Genomic DNA, 16414 nt, shown 5'->3' on the forward strand with positions numbered 1-16414 from the left:
CTCGAAAGCTTTAGGATGAAGTTTCTCTTTTGGCGAAAAATTATGTAAAGTATGAACTTTTAAGTAGTGGTCTTCATTTGTATTGTTTCCACTATTATTTATAGCAATAATGTCTTTTAATTGTGAACCTAATTTCTTTTCAATCCTTCCATCAAAGATATCAGTGCCTCTGTTAGTAAAATCACTGACCTCTTTCTGAATACTAGCTACATTTGTGAATATATCTTTAATATTTGTTTCTACTGAAGATATTGTATTAGATAAAGCTGTTTCTGTTCCATCTACTTTTTTATTTACATTGGAGATTGAAAAATTAAATGTGTCAATGTCCTTACCAAAATTGTGATGTTGTTGTTGTTGTTGTTGTTGTTGTTGTTGTCGTGGTCTTCAGTCCTGAGACTGGTTTGATACAGCTCTCCATGCTACTCTATCCTGTGCGAGCTTCTTCATCTCCCAGTACCTACTGCAACCTACATCCTTCTGAATCTGCTTAGTGTATTCATCTCTTGGTCTCCCTCTACAATTTTTACCCTCCACTCTGCCCTCTAATGCTAAATTTGTGATCCCTTGATGCCTCAGAATATGTCCTACCAACCGATCCCTTCTTCTCGTCAAGTTGTGCCACAAACTCTTCTTCTCCCCAATTCTATTCAATACCTTCTCATTAGTTATGTGATCTACCCATCTAATCTTCAGCATTCTTCTGTAGCACCACATTTCGAAAGCTTCTATTCTCTTCTCGTCCAAACTATTTATCGTCCACGTTTCACTTCCATACGTGGCTACACTCCATACAAATACTTTCAGAAATGACTTCCTCACACTTAAATCAATACTCGATGTTAACAAATTTCTCTTCTTCAGAAACATTTTCCTTGCCATTGCCAGTCTACATTTTATATCCTATCTTCTTCAACCATCATCAGTTATATTGCTCCCCAAATAGCAAAACTCCTTTACTACGTTAAGTGTCTCTTTTCCTTATCTAATTCCCTCAGCATCATCCGACTTAATTCGACTACATTCCATTATCCTCGTTTTGCTTTTGTTGATGTTCATCTTATACCCTCCTTTCAAGACACTGTCCATTCCTTTCAACTGCTCTTCCAAGTCCTTTGCTGTCTCTGACAGAATTACACTGTCATCAGTGAACCTCAAAGTTTTAATTTCTTCCCCATGGATTTTAATACCTACTCCGAACTTTTCTTTTGTTTCCTTTACTGCTTGCTCAACATACAGATTGAATAGCATCGGGGAGAGGCTACAACCCTGTCTCACTCCCTTCCTAACCACTGCTTCCCTTTCATGTCCCTCGACTCTCGTAACTGCCATCTGCTTTCTGTACAAATTGTAAATAGCCTTTTGCTCCCGGTATTTTACCCCTGCCACCTTTAGAATTTGAAAGAGAGTATTCCAGTCAACATTGTCAAAAGCTTTCTCTAAGTCTACAAATGCTAGAAACCTAGGTTTGCCTTTCCTTAATCTTTCTTCTAAGATAAGTCGTAGGGTCAGTATTACCTCACGTTTTCCAACATTTCTACGGAATCCAAACTGATCTTCCCCGAGGTCACATCTGTCAACACCTGCTTTCTTTGGGATTAGAATTATTATATTCTTCTTGAAGTCTGAGGGAATTTCGCCAGTCTCATACATCTTGCTCACCAGATAGAGTTTTGTCAGGGCTAGCTCTCCCAAGGCTGTCACTAGTTCTAATGGAATGTTGTCTACTCCCGGGGCCTTGTTTTGACTTAGGTCTTTCAGTGCTCTGTCAGACTCTTCACGCAGTATCGTATCTCCCATTTCATCTTCATCTACATCTTCGTCCATTTCCATAATATTGTCCTCAAGAACATTGCCCCTGTATAGACCCTCTATATACTCCTTCCATCTTTCTGCTTTCCTTTCTTTGCTTAGAACTGGGTTTCCATATGAGCTCTTGATATTCATGCAAGTGGTTCTCTTTTCTCCAAAGGTCTCTCTAATTTTCCTGTAGGCAGTATCTATCTTACCGCTTGTGAGATAAGCCTCTACATCCTTACATTTGTCCTCTAGCCATCCCTGCTTAGCCATTTTGCACTTCCCGTCAATCTCATTTTTGAGATGTTTGTATTCCTTTTTGCCTGCTTCACTTACTGCATTTTTGTATTTTCTCCTATCATCAATTAAATTCAGTATCTCTTCTGTTACCCAAGGATTTCTACTAGCCCTCGTCTTTTTACCTACTTGATCCTCTACTGTCTTCACTATTTCATTCCTCAAAGCTACCCATTCTTCTTCTACTGTATTTCTTTCCCCCATTCCTGTCAATTGTTCCCTTATGCTCTCCCTGAAACTCTGTACAACCTCTGGTTTAGTCAGTTTATCCAGGTCCCATCTCCTTAAATTCCCACCTTTTTGCAGTTTCTTCAGTTTTAATCTACAGTTCATAACCAATAGATTGTGGTCAGAGTCCACATCTGCCCCTGGAAATGTCTTAAAATTTAAAACCTGGTTCCTAAATCTCTGTCTTACCATTATATAATCTGTCTGAAACCTTCTAGTATCTCCAGGGTTCTTCCATGTATACAACCTTCTTTCATGATTCTTGAACCAAGTGTTAGCTATGATTAAGTTATGCTCTGTGCAAAATTCTACCAGGCGGCTTCCTCTTTCATTCCTTATTCCCATTCCGTATTCACCTACTACGTTTCCTTCTCTTCCTTTTCCTACTGTCAACTTCCAGTCACCAATGACTATTAAATTTTCGTCTCCCTTCACTATCTGAAGAATTTCTTTCATCTCATCATACATTTCATCAATTTCTTCATCATCTGCAGAGCTAGTTGGCACATAAACTTGTACTACTGTAGTAGGTGTGGGCTTCGTGTCTATCTTGGCCACAATAATGCGTTCACTATGCTGTTTGTAGTAGCTTACCCGCACTCCTATTTTTTTATTCATTATTAAACCTACTCCAGCATTACCCATATTTGATTTTGTTTTTGTAACCCTGTATTCACCTGACCAAAAGTCTTGTTCCTCCTGCCACCGAACTTCATTAATTCCCACTATATCTAACTTGAACCTATCCATTTCCCTTTTTAAATTTTCTAACCAACCTGCCCGCTTAAGGGATCTGAAATTCCATACTCTGATCCGTAGAATGCCAGTTTTCTTTCTCCTGATAACAACGTCCTCCTGAGTAGTTCCCGCCCGGAGATCTGAATGGGGACTATTTTACCTCCGGAATATTTTACCCAAGAGGACGCCATCATCATTTAATCATAAAATTTTAACATTATGTTGTAATTCTTTAATAAATTTACTGTGATTTACTACGGTTACTTCCCCAGTGGTGACACTCTTTTTCTGCCCACTGTTCCTTCATAACGTTCTCCGTTTTTTTCATCTGTCACTTTGAAATGTTGGTTAGTATTCCTATTATCCAACCTATCAGCTGAGTTCTTGCTAATTTCTTTCATAATTTTTATCAACTGTTCTGTAGTAGCTCTAGCACTTTCCTGTATATTCTCTTATTAGTAGCTTCGAGTTTTTGGTTATTTTCTTCTAATTTCTTGTTAGTTACTCTAGACGTTTCTTCTGTTTTGTTGTTAGTCATTTTCAGTTCTGTTATTTAGTATCCCTTGCAATTTCCTCTAGTTGTAAAACATAGCTGAAAACATGGTTTCACTTTCAGTCATCATTCTTTCCTTAGCCACTGTGTGAGTGTCTGAGTCTGCAGCATTTTCTGTGGTATCTAAAGTCTTTAATGGGACTTCCTGCCCCTTGTTACTTACAATATCATTCATCCTGACTACAGGGCCTTCTTTTGATTTTACAAGTGGAAGTACATCATGCTTCTCTGACAAGTCAGAGGTCTCCTGTGCCATATTCTTGCTAATATTTGGTTTGCTCATTTTACTTTTAGTTGTCATGCCACTTCTAAGTAACATTAATTACATACAGCACTGTTCTGTCAGTTTAACTTACTTTGAAAATTGTATATTTTAGTGGGTGCAGTAATAGTCTGCTTCCTCATTGTGCATCAAACTCCATGCCTCAGCTAGAGTGCTTCCAGTGCACCACTTCTCTACTGGCTGTGCTGAGTTGCTATCCATGCAGTGCCATTGCATCCCATTGTTTCCTCTGATTTCGCAGCTTGCCTTGCCACGTCGGACATCACTGTCTTCTTTCTTCTGCTATGATCTCTTCTTGACAATCATCCACTGTTCTTCACTAGCAGGATATTTTTATTCCAGTGATGCGAAATGTATTTATCACTATGCAAAACTTATCATTTTATGTGACACACTTCGTGCAGTGCCAACTCGCACAGTTGTAATGTTACACATTCCAATCAGTTCTAATGATTATTGTTCACTTAAGGAAAGGCAAACCTACGTTTCCAGCATTTGTAGACTTAGAAAAAGCTTTTGACCATGTTGACTGGAATACTCTCTTTCAAATTTTGAAGGTGGCAGGTGTAAAATACAGGGAGCGAAACGCTATTTACGATTTGTACAGAATCCAGAAGGCAGTTACAAGAGTCGAGGGGCATGAAAGGGAAGCAGTGGTTGAGGAGGGAGTGAGACAGGTTTGTAGCCTATCCTGATGTTATTCAGTCTGTATATTGAGCAATCAGTAAAGGAAAAAAAAGAAAAATTGAAATTAAAATCCATGGGGGAAGAAATAAAAACTTCGAGGTTTGCCGATATCATTGTAATTCTGTCAGAGACAGCAAAGCAGCTGGACGGAATGGACAGTGTCTTGAAAGGAGGGAAGTAGTAGATGAGTTTTGCTATTTGGGGAGCAAAATAACTGATGATGGTTGAAGTAGAGAGGATATAAAAAGTAGACTGGCTATGTCAAGGAAAATATTTCTGAAGAAGAGAAATTTGTAAACATAGAGTATAGATTAAGGTGTCAGGAAGTGTCTTCTGGAAGTATTTGTATGAAGTGTAGCCATTTATGGAAGTGAAACATGAACGATAAACAGTGTAGACAAGAAGAGAATAGAAGCTTTCAAAATGTTGTGCTACAGAAGAATGCTGAAGATTAGGTGGGTCGATCATGTAATTAATGAGTAAGTACTGAATAGAATTGGGGAGAGGAGGAATTTCTGGCACAATATGACTAGAAGAATAGAGCTGTTGGTAGGACTTGTGCTGAAGCGTCAAAGGATCACCAACTTAGTATTGGAGGGAAGCGTGGAGGATAAAAATCGTAGAGGCAGACCAAGAGATGAATACAGTAAGCAGATTCAGAAGATGTACGTTGCAGTAATTATTTGGAGATGAAGAGGCTTGCACAGGATAGAGTAGCATGGAGAGCTGCATCAAACCAGTCTATGGACTGGAAACCACAGCAACAGATGTAGATTGACGTGGGGTTGGCTGGCTACTACTCGTCAAAGAAATGAAACTTTCCATGTGAATATAGGTATGTCATTGTTTTAATTGGTATGACCACCAGAATGCAAAATAATAAGTTCTCAAAAGCCAAAATTGTACTAACAGCTATTATGAGTAGTCATTTTTTAAGAGCTCCATTATGAAATGGGATCTTAAGGGGGGGGGGGGGGGGTGAGATTGATTGTCCTTGGAAAACAATGAATTACTGTCTTAATTTGCTACTTCATAGTCACATTTGTTTTCCGGTGTAAACATATCCTCAATGATGGCACATAGAAAAAGGATACATTAGAAGCCCTTGAAAGTGAAGAGGTTAAGCTGAAAGACACACTCCTTCCAAATTGTTTCAAAAATTGTAAAAGAGAGGCAGGGTCAAGATGGTACACAAAATACAGTTTGTTTCCGCATATTGCATCTACACAGACAAATCATACCAAATATTTGGGAATAGGTCAAATGTGCGCAGGCAGATTATAGCATGTGGACCAGAAATCACCGCAAATCTGGCCCTAAAAAAGTGTATGTTAGTTCAATCTAATGTTTATCATCTTTCTATCTACATTTAATTCTTAAAAGGCTGATACATGTCTTTGATCAAGGGAGTTGATCGAATTTATAGAAATACAAGGCATATTCAGAAAGTAAGTGTACTAGAGTTTTACATTTTTTTAGAAAAAGTATATTTGAAAACAAAATACAGGATATTGTTGATACACGTGTTGACTATTTTTCCACATAATCACCGTCCTGTTCAACACATATAGTGAGCCATGGCACAAGCTTCTTTATGCCCTCCTTCAAGAGCTCCTTCCCCAATTCGGAACCTCTTTCTGCATCTGCTTGTCAGTTGAAAATTGAATTAGTCATATGTGCTTCCAGGGAGGTGGAAAGATAATGTGAAGGCACCAAGTCAGGAGAATACAGGAGGTGTTTCAAAACATCCCAACCAAAGGAGTCCAACAGCATTATGGTAGCTAAAGGCTGTATGAAGATGAGTGTTGTCTTATAACAGGCACACCCCTCTCATCAGCATTCTCTTCCTTTTGCTTTGGACGCTCCTTAGGAATATTTTTAGAGTCTCACAATATAGTTAAGCATTGATAGTTCATCCGAGGCCGAAATTCAACCAAATTATGATTCTTGTAACGAAAATTGTGGTTTTGAATTTTTTGGCCGACAGGAAAATGCTGTACACCACTGTGATGATTCTTTTCTTCTCAGGCATGTAATAAGCCACCAACATTTCATCTCCAGCCACAGTAGAGCTCAGAAAGTCCTCATCTTCCAATTGAAGTCGCTCAAGGACGTGCAGGTGCTATTGACCATATTTTTCCCGTGCTGCTCTGTTAGCTGTTTTGGGACGCATCTTGCACTAGCATCCCAGTGTTGCTGTGAGTGTCTCCTATATGAGAGTTCTGGAGAGTTGTGGAAACATGTTAGAAATTTTCATCCACTGTCAGTCAGCAGTCTTCACTAGCAGTTTCCCCAGTTTCTTGCACCAACTCATCAGCAGCCTTCACAGCAGCTTCCTCAATGTTTTGCACCAACTCATCAGTCAACATGGAAGTTCTTCCACTTCCCTGTTCATCATTAATATTTGTCCTGCTGCCTCTAAACTCCCTACACTACTTAAACACACTTGTTCTGTTCATAACACCTGTGCTGCAACTCATTATGGTTCATGAAAATATTTCTGTAGGTGTTATTCCTTCTGCAAGTAGGAAGTTGATCACAGCACATAACTCGCACTTTGTAGGATTTCTTACCAACATCTTTCTTGCATCTGGACACTACAACATGAGTTTACACACCATTGTGTTCCTGCGATGCTAGCTCTGGTCAGGGGATTGCCGCCCCCCCCCCCCCCCCCCCCCCCCCCCCCCGGCCTTCCTCTACCACTCCGTATTGCCAACTCTCAAAAACAAAAAAAAACGTATCCTTTATGGTCGCAGCACACTTATTCTCTAAACATGCTTCATATGAAGGAGTCTCACATGTTCATGTATGTAAAGAGCAAGGAATATAGCTGTCAGGATAAGAAGGCAGTTCTTCAATAGACAAAATGAGAGCAGTTGACTCTTTAGCAAACAGGCATTAGTAATAAAATAAAAAAAATAAAAAAAGGTACTGTTTGTCACAAAGAGTTAAGCAAAGTAGCTAAATCTGTAACTTTGCAAGTGATTAGTATTTAATTCAGCAGTGGCTTTGGAGATGCTAGATTGGACTGTGTAAAAAATTGGGACCTTGTACGGACGCTGATGATCGCACAGTTGAGTGCCCCACAAACGAATCATCATCATCATCATCATCATCATCACTATCACTATCACTGGCTTTGGACAGTGCAATGGAAAATTCCAAATCCTTACAACTTTTTCCAGTTGCCATGAATTATAGCATCATTGTCAACCTCTCATGAGTTGAGATTGCTTTTCTCATTTTAGTATTACACCATATTATGTGAGGAGTTACAAGCTTTAATAAATAATTGTATATTTCCATGTCTGTTCACAAGTAATTTCACCAGTCTTTGAGTTCACTGGGTAAATCACAAAGTAAATTAATGCAGGAAAACTTGCTTTAAAAAAAGCCACTGTATTGACCATTTGGACCATTCTTCACATGTCTGACTTCCCGCACCCTACCGTCTCCCACTCCCACAACGACAGTCAAGGTACGAGTGCTGACCGTAGAAAAAAATTGTCCTTTACAAGTTGTTATCTGTCCCGAGTTGAGTATAAAATACACTTTGCAAGAGCATAGTCATATGCTGCTTAAAGTTCTTTCCCATACCAACAGATGGCTGGCCAGCAGTAGATTGAAGCTGTATCATTTGCACATACGAGATATGAGATAGTTTATTATATGCCCAATATCTGTGCAACAAAATCGTAGCATGTAGTTGTGGACCATCTTTTAGCCTTTGTAAATTAATACTTGGAAGAAACTGAACGGATGTATCTGCGACTGCTAGTGTTTAGTATATTGAGCTTAACACTGCCCATGTTGTTGACTCATTACACAAACTCATTGGTTGAGAATTGTAGCAAGTGAAAATCACTCTTCAGTAACTAGGGTAACCCCTCACTGAAAAGTATTTTAAAAAATAAATTAAAGTTAATGTAACACAATTACCATCAGTCCTGAATTAGCCGTTTATGTAGTGAAGAATCAGAATGATCTGCAAGAAATGAATACCCAGTATCATAGTTTGCACAAACTACAGATACTGTCCAGAATTGATTTAGATATATGAAGTGACTAAGTGCATCTTGAAGTGTAGTTGGTAGCTTCGAGAATACACCATGTAGCAAGATAGAAGGATACCACTTCAGATTGCTAGATTTGTTCAGGTGTGGTTTGAAAAACAGAGATGAACATTCACAGGTGCCTTATTCCAGCCAATTAACTGCCTTGAATATCATGTGGTCTGTGTGCTTGTAAGTGCAACAATACATAACAAATGTTTTAGTATTCTTCAAAGCCATTCATAGGTTGTATCCACTTATGGGGAAAGATACTGTTATAGGAAATATTGAAATTAATTTCAAGGAACTGAACCTAAAAAGGTGCTAATCTATGATTGTGGTCTCCCCAGAATAAGAGGGAAAGAGAAAGGTGGGAAGCAGAATACTTCAGAATCTATGATGAAGAGAAGCTACCCACAGTGTAAAAGAGGAGGAGGATTTTGACACAGGGGACACAGATAATCCAGTGATATAGCCAGAATTTTACATTATGTACTAACTGAGAAAGATATGTTTTGTGCTTGGGAATGTAGCAGAAGCTACAGAAACCAAAAGACAATTTTATTTAATGTCCAGTATGTATAAAACAGACACCTAGAAAATTTTTTTATGCATGATAGAAAACTGCACCAGTCTATAAATATAAATTCATAATTAAAATAATATATTGTAATCTCTCTCTCTCTCTCTCTCTCTCTCTCTCTCTCTCTCTCTCTGCACCAAAAACCTCTACACTCTGATAAGTTCTCATCCTCGTTGGCTTACCATCTTGGAGCTGATCGTTAATTCAGTTTGCATGTTTTGTATGTGCGCGTGCCTGCGCGCGTACGCGCGAGAGAAAGAGAGACAGGGGGGGGGGGAGGGAAGTTGCATTTTTGTTAATGCCATAGATTTTCTGTTACAGAGTTTTTCATTGATGCTTTACAGAAGAGTTTAATATTTATTAATGAAAACACATGCTCTGGGAGTTCTATTATATAAATAAAAACGTCAGAAAATTCATGTGATATTTTTTCCACGAAAGAGAGATTTAAACATCTTTAAATGATATAATTGAGAATGCATTTTGAGAAATTACTTACACTTCCATCTGTTTTGTTGAAAACTTAGTTTCTGTATCTTAAAAGAGTAAGCTGTAGACACTTATTTATGTTGGTATTTAGTGCTGTGTTACAACCTAGAAGAATTATATTTAGGAATACATCTAGACCACCAAATTCATTTGTTGAGTACACTCGTGGTCTAAAAGACAACTATCACACCCAGATGTTAGCAAAACAGATATTATTTGAACAGTGTGTCTTTTGTTGATCTTCTTTTGTAGGAAACGAAAGCGGGCAGTCATTAGTGATGAAAGTGGCTCTGATGCAGAAATAAAGAAAAAACCAAAAAAGAAAATAGCAACAGTAGCCTCTGGGAGTGATGCAAGTGATGCAGAAGGTGAAAGAAGAAAAGCAGCAAGTGAAGGAGATGATAGTGATGCAGAACCAGGAGGTATAACTGAAGATGACAGAAATAATATATTTGCCATGTTTGTACTTGATTTCTTTTCTTCTTCTTCTTCTTCTTCTTCTTCTTCTTCTTCTTGTTAATGGTGTCAATCAGTATGGTAGTTTGAATGCTACAAAACCATACTTACAAGACCCAGATGACATTGCATTCAATAGTGTCACAGAAACCTTCCTATATTTTGATGGAGGGGAGGGGGTCCGGTGTTAACTGTTGTGGTGAAACACGGGGTACCAAGTTACTAGTTGCCAAGCAATAATCTTAAGCACTGCAGCGTGACAACAGATTGGGAGCATTGATTAATATGCCTAGCATGAAAATATCGTTCTTCTAAGTTTCTTCTTGCTCAGGTGACCTAAAGGTCATTTTCAAAAGTTTGAGGTGGAGTGTAGGAGAGTGCTTGAATGGCTGCATGATTAGGTCTGTAGTGTGAGAGAGAGAGAGAGAGAGGGAGAGAGAGAGAGAGAGAGAGAGAGAGAGAGAGAGAGAGAGAGAGAGAGAGAGAGTACTGAAGAATGTTGCCAATTTAATACCTATCCATATTACTCTTTTAAGCCCACAGGACAAGGTTCATCTTTTCCCCCAGCACAATAGACATATTGGGAATACTCTCCATGTAGCTAAACCTATATTTCTGATCCCACCCTCAAAAATTTATGTATATGAAACACTGCTTCTCATATGTTCTTGTAGTACTTAGCGTATTTCCTTTCTGTTACCCAAATAGCTTTCACCAAACATGCACTAATATAAAAATCTTAAGTAAATATTTCAGGTACACTTCAAACTTCTCTTTGCAGATAACCAAGGCTAAATGTTGTGTTGACTAACTTGACACATGGTACTCATCCTCTTAATACTCCCATGTCTCACCTCCTCTTCATATGTGTGCTCCACCATTGTATCTCAGTTCCTGTATAGATAATACTTTGTAAAATTTTTGAAATTAGCACCTCATTTTTATGAAATATATCAGTCAGTATTTAGCAATAAAAATCTAATAAGAGCACCCGAAGTTGGTTGTACCAGTTATATGACTAGATCACATAGCAGTGAGGAAACCATCTTTATGGTTAGGAATTGATTTGAGGAAGAGATGCTGACTAATTCCCCAGTGTTGCTTGATGTAATTCTCCGGAAGTTCATAATCTTTCAACTGATTGATGGGTTTGTTCAAAGTTCGTTAGTAAATATCTGTAGTGACTTTCTCCAGACTTTTGCCCATCCAAATAATTGCCAGTGTTGTGGCAGTTGACATACAATACAAGTGAATTATGCCTCATCTGTGAACCATGTTATTTTCAGTGTCATATACCTTCCATGCACAGGATAAGTTATGCTAGGGAGCTGTAACTACATTGTAAGCAGAAAAAACTTTCACCATGGTTCTGTGCAAAAGGGCCATTGAAATAATTTTCAGTTGTTACTGCAGGGGAACTGGCGTATTGAACAGGTCTCATTCCTGGAAGTGATTGTAGCCCTTGTAGAGATGATCAGTAAGGCCAAGTACTATTTGTTTGATAGCAGGCTGGAAACTAGAAGTTCATGATCTTCCATTATTTGTGTCGTCCTAGAAGTTAATGAATATGCTATTGTTAGATAAGTATAACCACCCCCATTATAAGATCTGCAAAAGAAAGACAGCAACAGTAGGAAAGTTTAAGTGTACAACCATGTAGGAAACATTACGGGTGAAATTAGGAAAATGTGCCCATATTCTTTGGGCATGTCCAACAAATTAGTCCCGGCAGATTGACAAGAAAAATTGTACGGCAGTTTGAAAAATTAAAAGGCAGACCCAACTGTTGAAGTAAAGCTATATGAAATGGAGCAAATGCTTAAATATGGTTTTGGAAACTCGAACAGTCGACTTAAGTTTATTGAGAGAATTTTAGGAAAATGTAGATCACGTAGAAGAAAACACTTGTTTGATCAATTTTTGAGTTCTGCTCAAGTGTTTGGGTCTCCACCAGGCTGGATTAAAGGAAGACATTAAATCAGCTGCTAGATTTGTTAGCAGTAGGTTTGGTCAATACGAGACTAGTATGCAGATGCTTCATGAACTCAAATGGGAATACTGGCAAAGAGGATGATTCCCCCCCCCCCCCCCCCCCCCCATCCGTGGAACACTGTTGAGGAAGTTTGGAAGTTTAGAGAACTTGCTTGTGCAGCTGATTGCAGAGCGATTCTGTTGCTGCCAACATACATTTCATGCAAGGAGCACAAAGACTAGATAAGTGGGGCTCATGTAGAGACACATACACAGTTGTTTTTCCCTCACTCCATTTGGAAGTGGAATAGGGAAGCAATTGACTGATAGTGAACTTGGTGCCATACACCATACAGTGCCTTGCAGAGTATGTATGTATGTAAGTACGTGTCAATTACACACACTGTATGATGCATCACAGGAGATGTTGCCTGGCCATTTCTTATCTATAGGAGGTGAGATTCAGTACTGAGACTTTCAAAGTGAGAAAGCCTACAGCTGGCTTTTAGAACTGTTAGTTCCTTCCACAAGCAGGAAAGGACAGAAAGGTTTTGCAAGGTTAGGTCACTCAGGCCCCAAGTTGAGTGGGACCACCTCGGGGGGGGGGGGGGGGAGGAGGAGGAGGAGGAGGGGGAGTGGGGAGAGAGAGGGGGGGGGGGAGAGAGAGAGAGAGAGAGAGAGAGAGAGAGAGAGAGAGAGAGAGAGAGAGAGTGTAGAAGGTCAGCGACAGTACTTTCGTCAGTACTGTGCCAGCTTTGATCTACATCTATACTCAGGAAATCACGGTGAAGTGTATGGCAGAAAATACTTTCCATTGTACAACATAGAGCTACTTCCCATTCTGTTCACAGATGGTACAATGTGCTTAAATATCTCATTGTGCGCTATAATCAGCCCAGTCTTATAGCTATGGTACCATTTTAGTGTTGTGAAATATTCCTCGATTCCTCCCTTAAAGTCAGTCTAGAAATGATAGGACAGAATGAGAAATAAGGAATGAATGGTTCAGTTAAGAACTAAGGGGAAAGTAAAAAATAGACGGAAGGATAAAACCAAAGATGGACGAAGATGGGAGATAAAAAAAAAACTAGAGTAAATATTGAAGTACTGTCAGTGAAAAATAAAATAATGTTAATTAGAATAAAGTGGAAAGGGGTTGTTATTATTGTTATTATTATTATGATTATTAGACTTCAGATGTATGTATTAGCCGAACTGGAATTTTGTTTTCTGAAGGTAAATAATAACCACCCACCCTGTCACTATGTAATTTGACACTTTTCTCTTGTGGATTCTCATTTTGCTGCATCAGAAATAATGGTTCAGGAAAACTATAAGGGCTGTTCAAAAAGAAACAAGCCGACAATATAATTACAGAAACCAGTACCTGTGTGTTAGAAGTATTGACCCTGGCTGTTGATACACTTGTCCCACTGTGACACAAGGCGGTGAATGGCTGTCTCATAAAATACCCATGGATGTGATGTTAACCAGTTCCGCACTTACAGCTGGATGTCATCACCCGAGGTGAATCGTTTGCCCATCAGAGCCTTTTTGCAGAGACCAAAAATGTCGTAATCACAGGGAGAGACGTCCAGACTGTGTGGAGGGTGAGCGAGAACCTCCCATTTGAGTTTCTGCAGGAGTGCCGTGACTGTGTTGGCCGTATGAGGCTTTGCATTGTTGTGGAGCGGAACGACCCCACAGGTAAGATTGCGTATTCATTTTGTTTTGATCACTTGGCGAAGGGTGGTCAAGGTTTGTGAGTAATGTTGTCCCATGCTGCAGGAAGTGAATCAGAAGGGGGTCACCTTGCTCAAAGAAGAACGTCAGCATAACCTTTCGTGTACTTGTGTGGAGGTTGTCGTCCAGCTGTGTGTGCAGAACTGGTTAACATCACAGCCCCGGGAATTTTATGAGACAGCCTTATGTTACAGTGGGACACAAGGTGGTGTCTTGTCTTGGTTGTCTTCGTGTCTCAGCAGCCAGGGTCAATACTTCTAACATACAGCTACTGTTTTCTCTAATTATGCCTCCGTCTCATTTCTTTTTGAATGCCCCTTATACATTGATTAACACAGAGGTAGTTTGAAGTGCTTCACTATCCACACATCTTCCGCTAAGGGACTCTCCCTATTCACTACATTGAACAGACCTGTTACAAACACAATTTCTTTTTTTATGCATTTGACCGATTTTTTGACAAGAAAAAGATGGAACCTTTGAGCTAAGTAAAAATGCTTTAGAACAGTTTCTTCAGAATTTCTTTATTAACTTTATTTTCCTATGCTAAATATGTAGGTTGACACAGTATTACTGAAACTCATTTCCATGTGAGATTTGAAAGAAAATGTGTATTGCACCATAGTCTCTCTCTTCTCTAACTGCTTCCAAAAGTCAAATACAGCTATGGCCATGTTGCCTTTAGCAAACTCTTACGGGCTTTCAAATAGAAAAATATGATGTGGTGATGGCCCTCAACTACGTACCCACAGACTCAGAGATGAAATGTTAAAAGTTTTGGCTGGTTTCATTGTCTAGGGGCTAGGATACATAGTTGCCGCATTACAAGCCAAATACTGCTGAGTCTACAGTATACAATATGAATATACACAAGAATCGAATGGTCGAAGATTCCTATCACTCGGTAATTGTGAATTTTGAATGTAACATAAACATTTATACATGAAAGATTGCAATTAAATAAATTCTTCAGGCACTATTTTAACGACTTTAAATGATGAGTTCGACAGCAGAAGTACCTTTAAGAATGCCCTTTATTACTGTAAAACATTTATTGGTGTCGATGGTCCAGCAATAAAATAAAATAAAATAAAATATAAGTTGAATAACAGGTAAACAATAGATTTCTACTTAACGTAATTAGTCATGAACAACAACTTAGCTTGTGGGATATTCACTTCTAAACGCGTACTGTGTCTTCACTGCAGAAGCCACGGAAATCTCACAATTGAGCGAGTCGGCACTATGAAATATTTCTAACTTCCGCGACCACACGCAAACTGCTCCGCTTTCCCTACTCTTGACCGCAACTGTCGTCCAGCACTTTCCGTCCATCATCTTCTGTGCCATACTCACGCCACTCTGTTCAGGACTTTCTCCATCCTCTCCCGTACTGTTCAGTCCTCCACCACTTCGGTAGTCGTCTGCTTTTGTAACAAGCACTGTGATTGGCTAGAGCACTCCTGCCATGTCTTCAAGCCAATGCACACTCACAAACATAATGAAACACATTTGAAATACTGGATTTACATGTAAGTAACTTGAAATTAAATAAATATTCCTATGGCTGAACCATAAACATGCTCTAACACACATTATTAAATACATAAACAAATCAAATAAACATATATCAGAGGAACAGAAACAAACAGAAAAAAAGTAGCCTAATGTCTCCGTGCTTTCTAAAACACAGTAAATATTTAACCAATTTCTTCATGAATAGGATATGTTGGATATAAACAAAGACATAGACAAATCAATATATTTATAAGCATGCTGCCACTGTTTTTTCGTGTAACTGTGGAGTACTTATGGCCTGATACGATCGATAGTAATCGGCCACTTTGACCTCCAATAACTCTTGTACTATTCAAGTTACATGCCTGTAATTTATACCAATAGCTTTCTAAAGACACTGTTTAGATTTTGGAAATTAATTGCTGGGTGTTACTTATATAATTTATTGTCACATACTAAACTTAAAACTAATAAAGATACTGAAAATCTGATTACACCATCAGAATCGTCGTGCAAATAATGGTAAGGTACATGTTCTTTTTTGAGGTATCATGATTCATCTGGCTACTATTAATTTCTATACAAACTGTGAAATGGTAGCCATTAAGGTTTCACAAAGTCCGCCATCTTTGGTATTCCTGGCATGTCTCCTTCATCGACACAACGTCACCACGGAATTCCCAGCCACGTGGTCCCTGGACACCGGATAACGTTCAGCACCATGCGGCCGCTGATGAGCCGCGGCCCACCGAGATGACCCAGCGCGACCATGCCAACTCCGAACTAAGAATATTTTCAGGCCACCACAACTTGCCCGTTACCTCACTCTCTATATATTGCTCATATGAAGTGTTTACTTCACCCAACCCAAATAAGACAGATTTCTCTATCATTGCAGTTACTTAATATTAAGTGTAGTTCATATCTGAGTTTATGTTATGAACAAAATGTAGCTTGTAACGTAAGTCTCAGACATCAGACATGCCTAACAACTTTTTCAGTGTTGTCTTTGTATC

General features: G+C 39.0%; 1 protein-coding gene across 1 annotated transcript in view; it reads left to right on the top strand.

Moving 5' to 3' along the window:
* LOC124792794 (another transcription unit protein) overlaps positions 1-16414 on the top strand; it is a 56137-nt gene that overhangs the window by 18519 nt on the left and 21204 nt on the right. The window contains exon 4 of the mRNA XM_047257969.1: positions 9963-10132. Coding sequence (XP_047113925.1) covers positions 9963-10132 — 170 coding nt within the window. The remainder of the gene's footprint in view (positions 1-9962; positions 10133-16414) is intronic.

This window comes from Schistocerca piceifrons, chromosome 1, assembly GCF_021461385.2.
Source record: "Schistocerca piceifrons isolate TAMUIC-IGC-003096 chromosome 1, iqSchPice1.1, whole genome shotgun sequence".
Taxonomy (NCBI): domain Eukaryota; kingdom Metazoa; phylum Arthropoda; class Insecta; order Orthoptera; family Acrididae; genus Schistocerca; species Schistocerca piceifrons.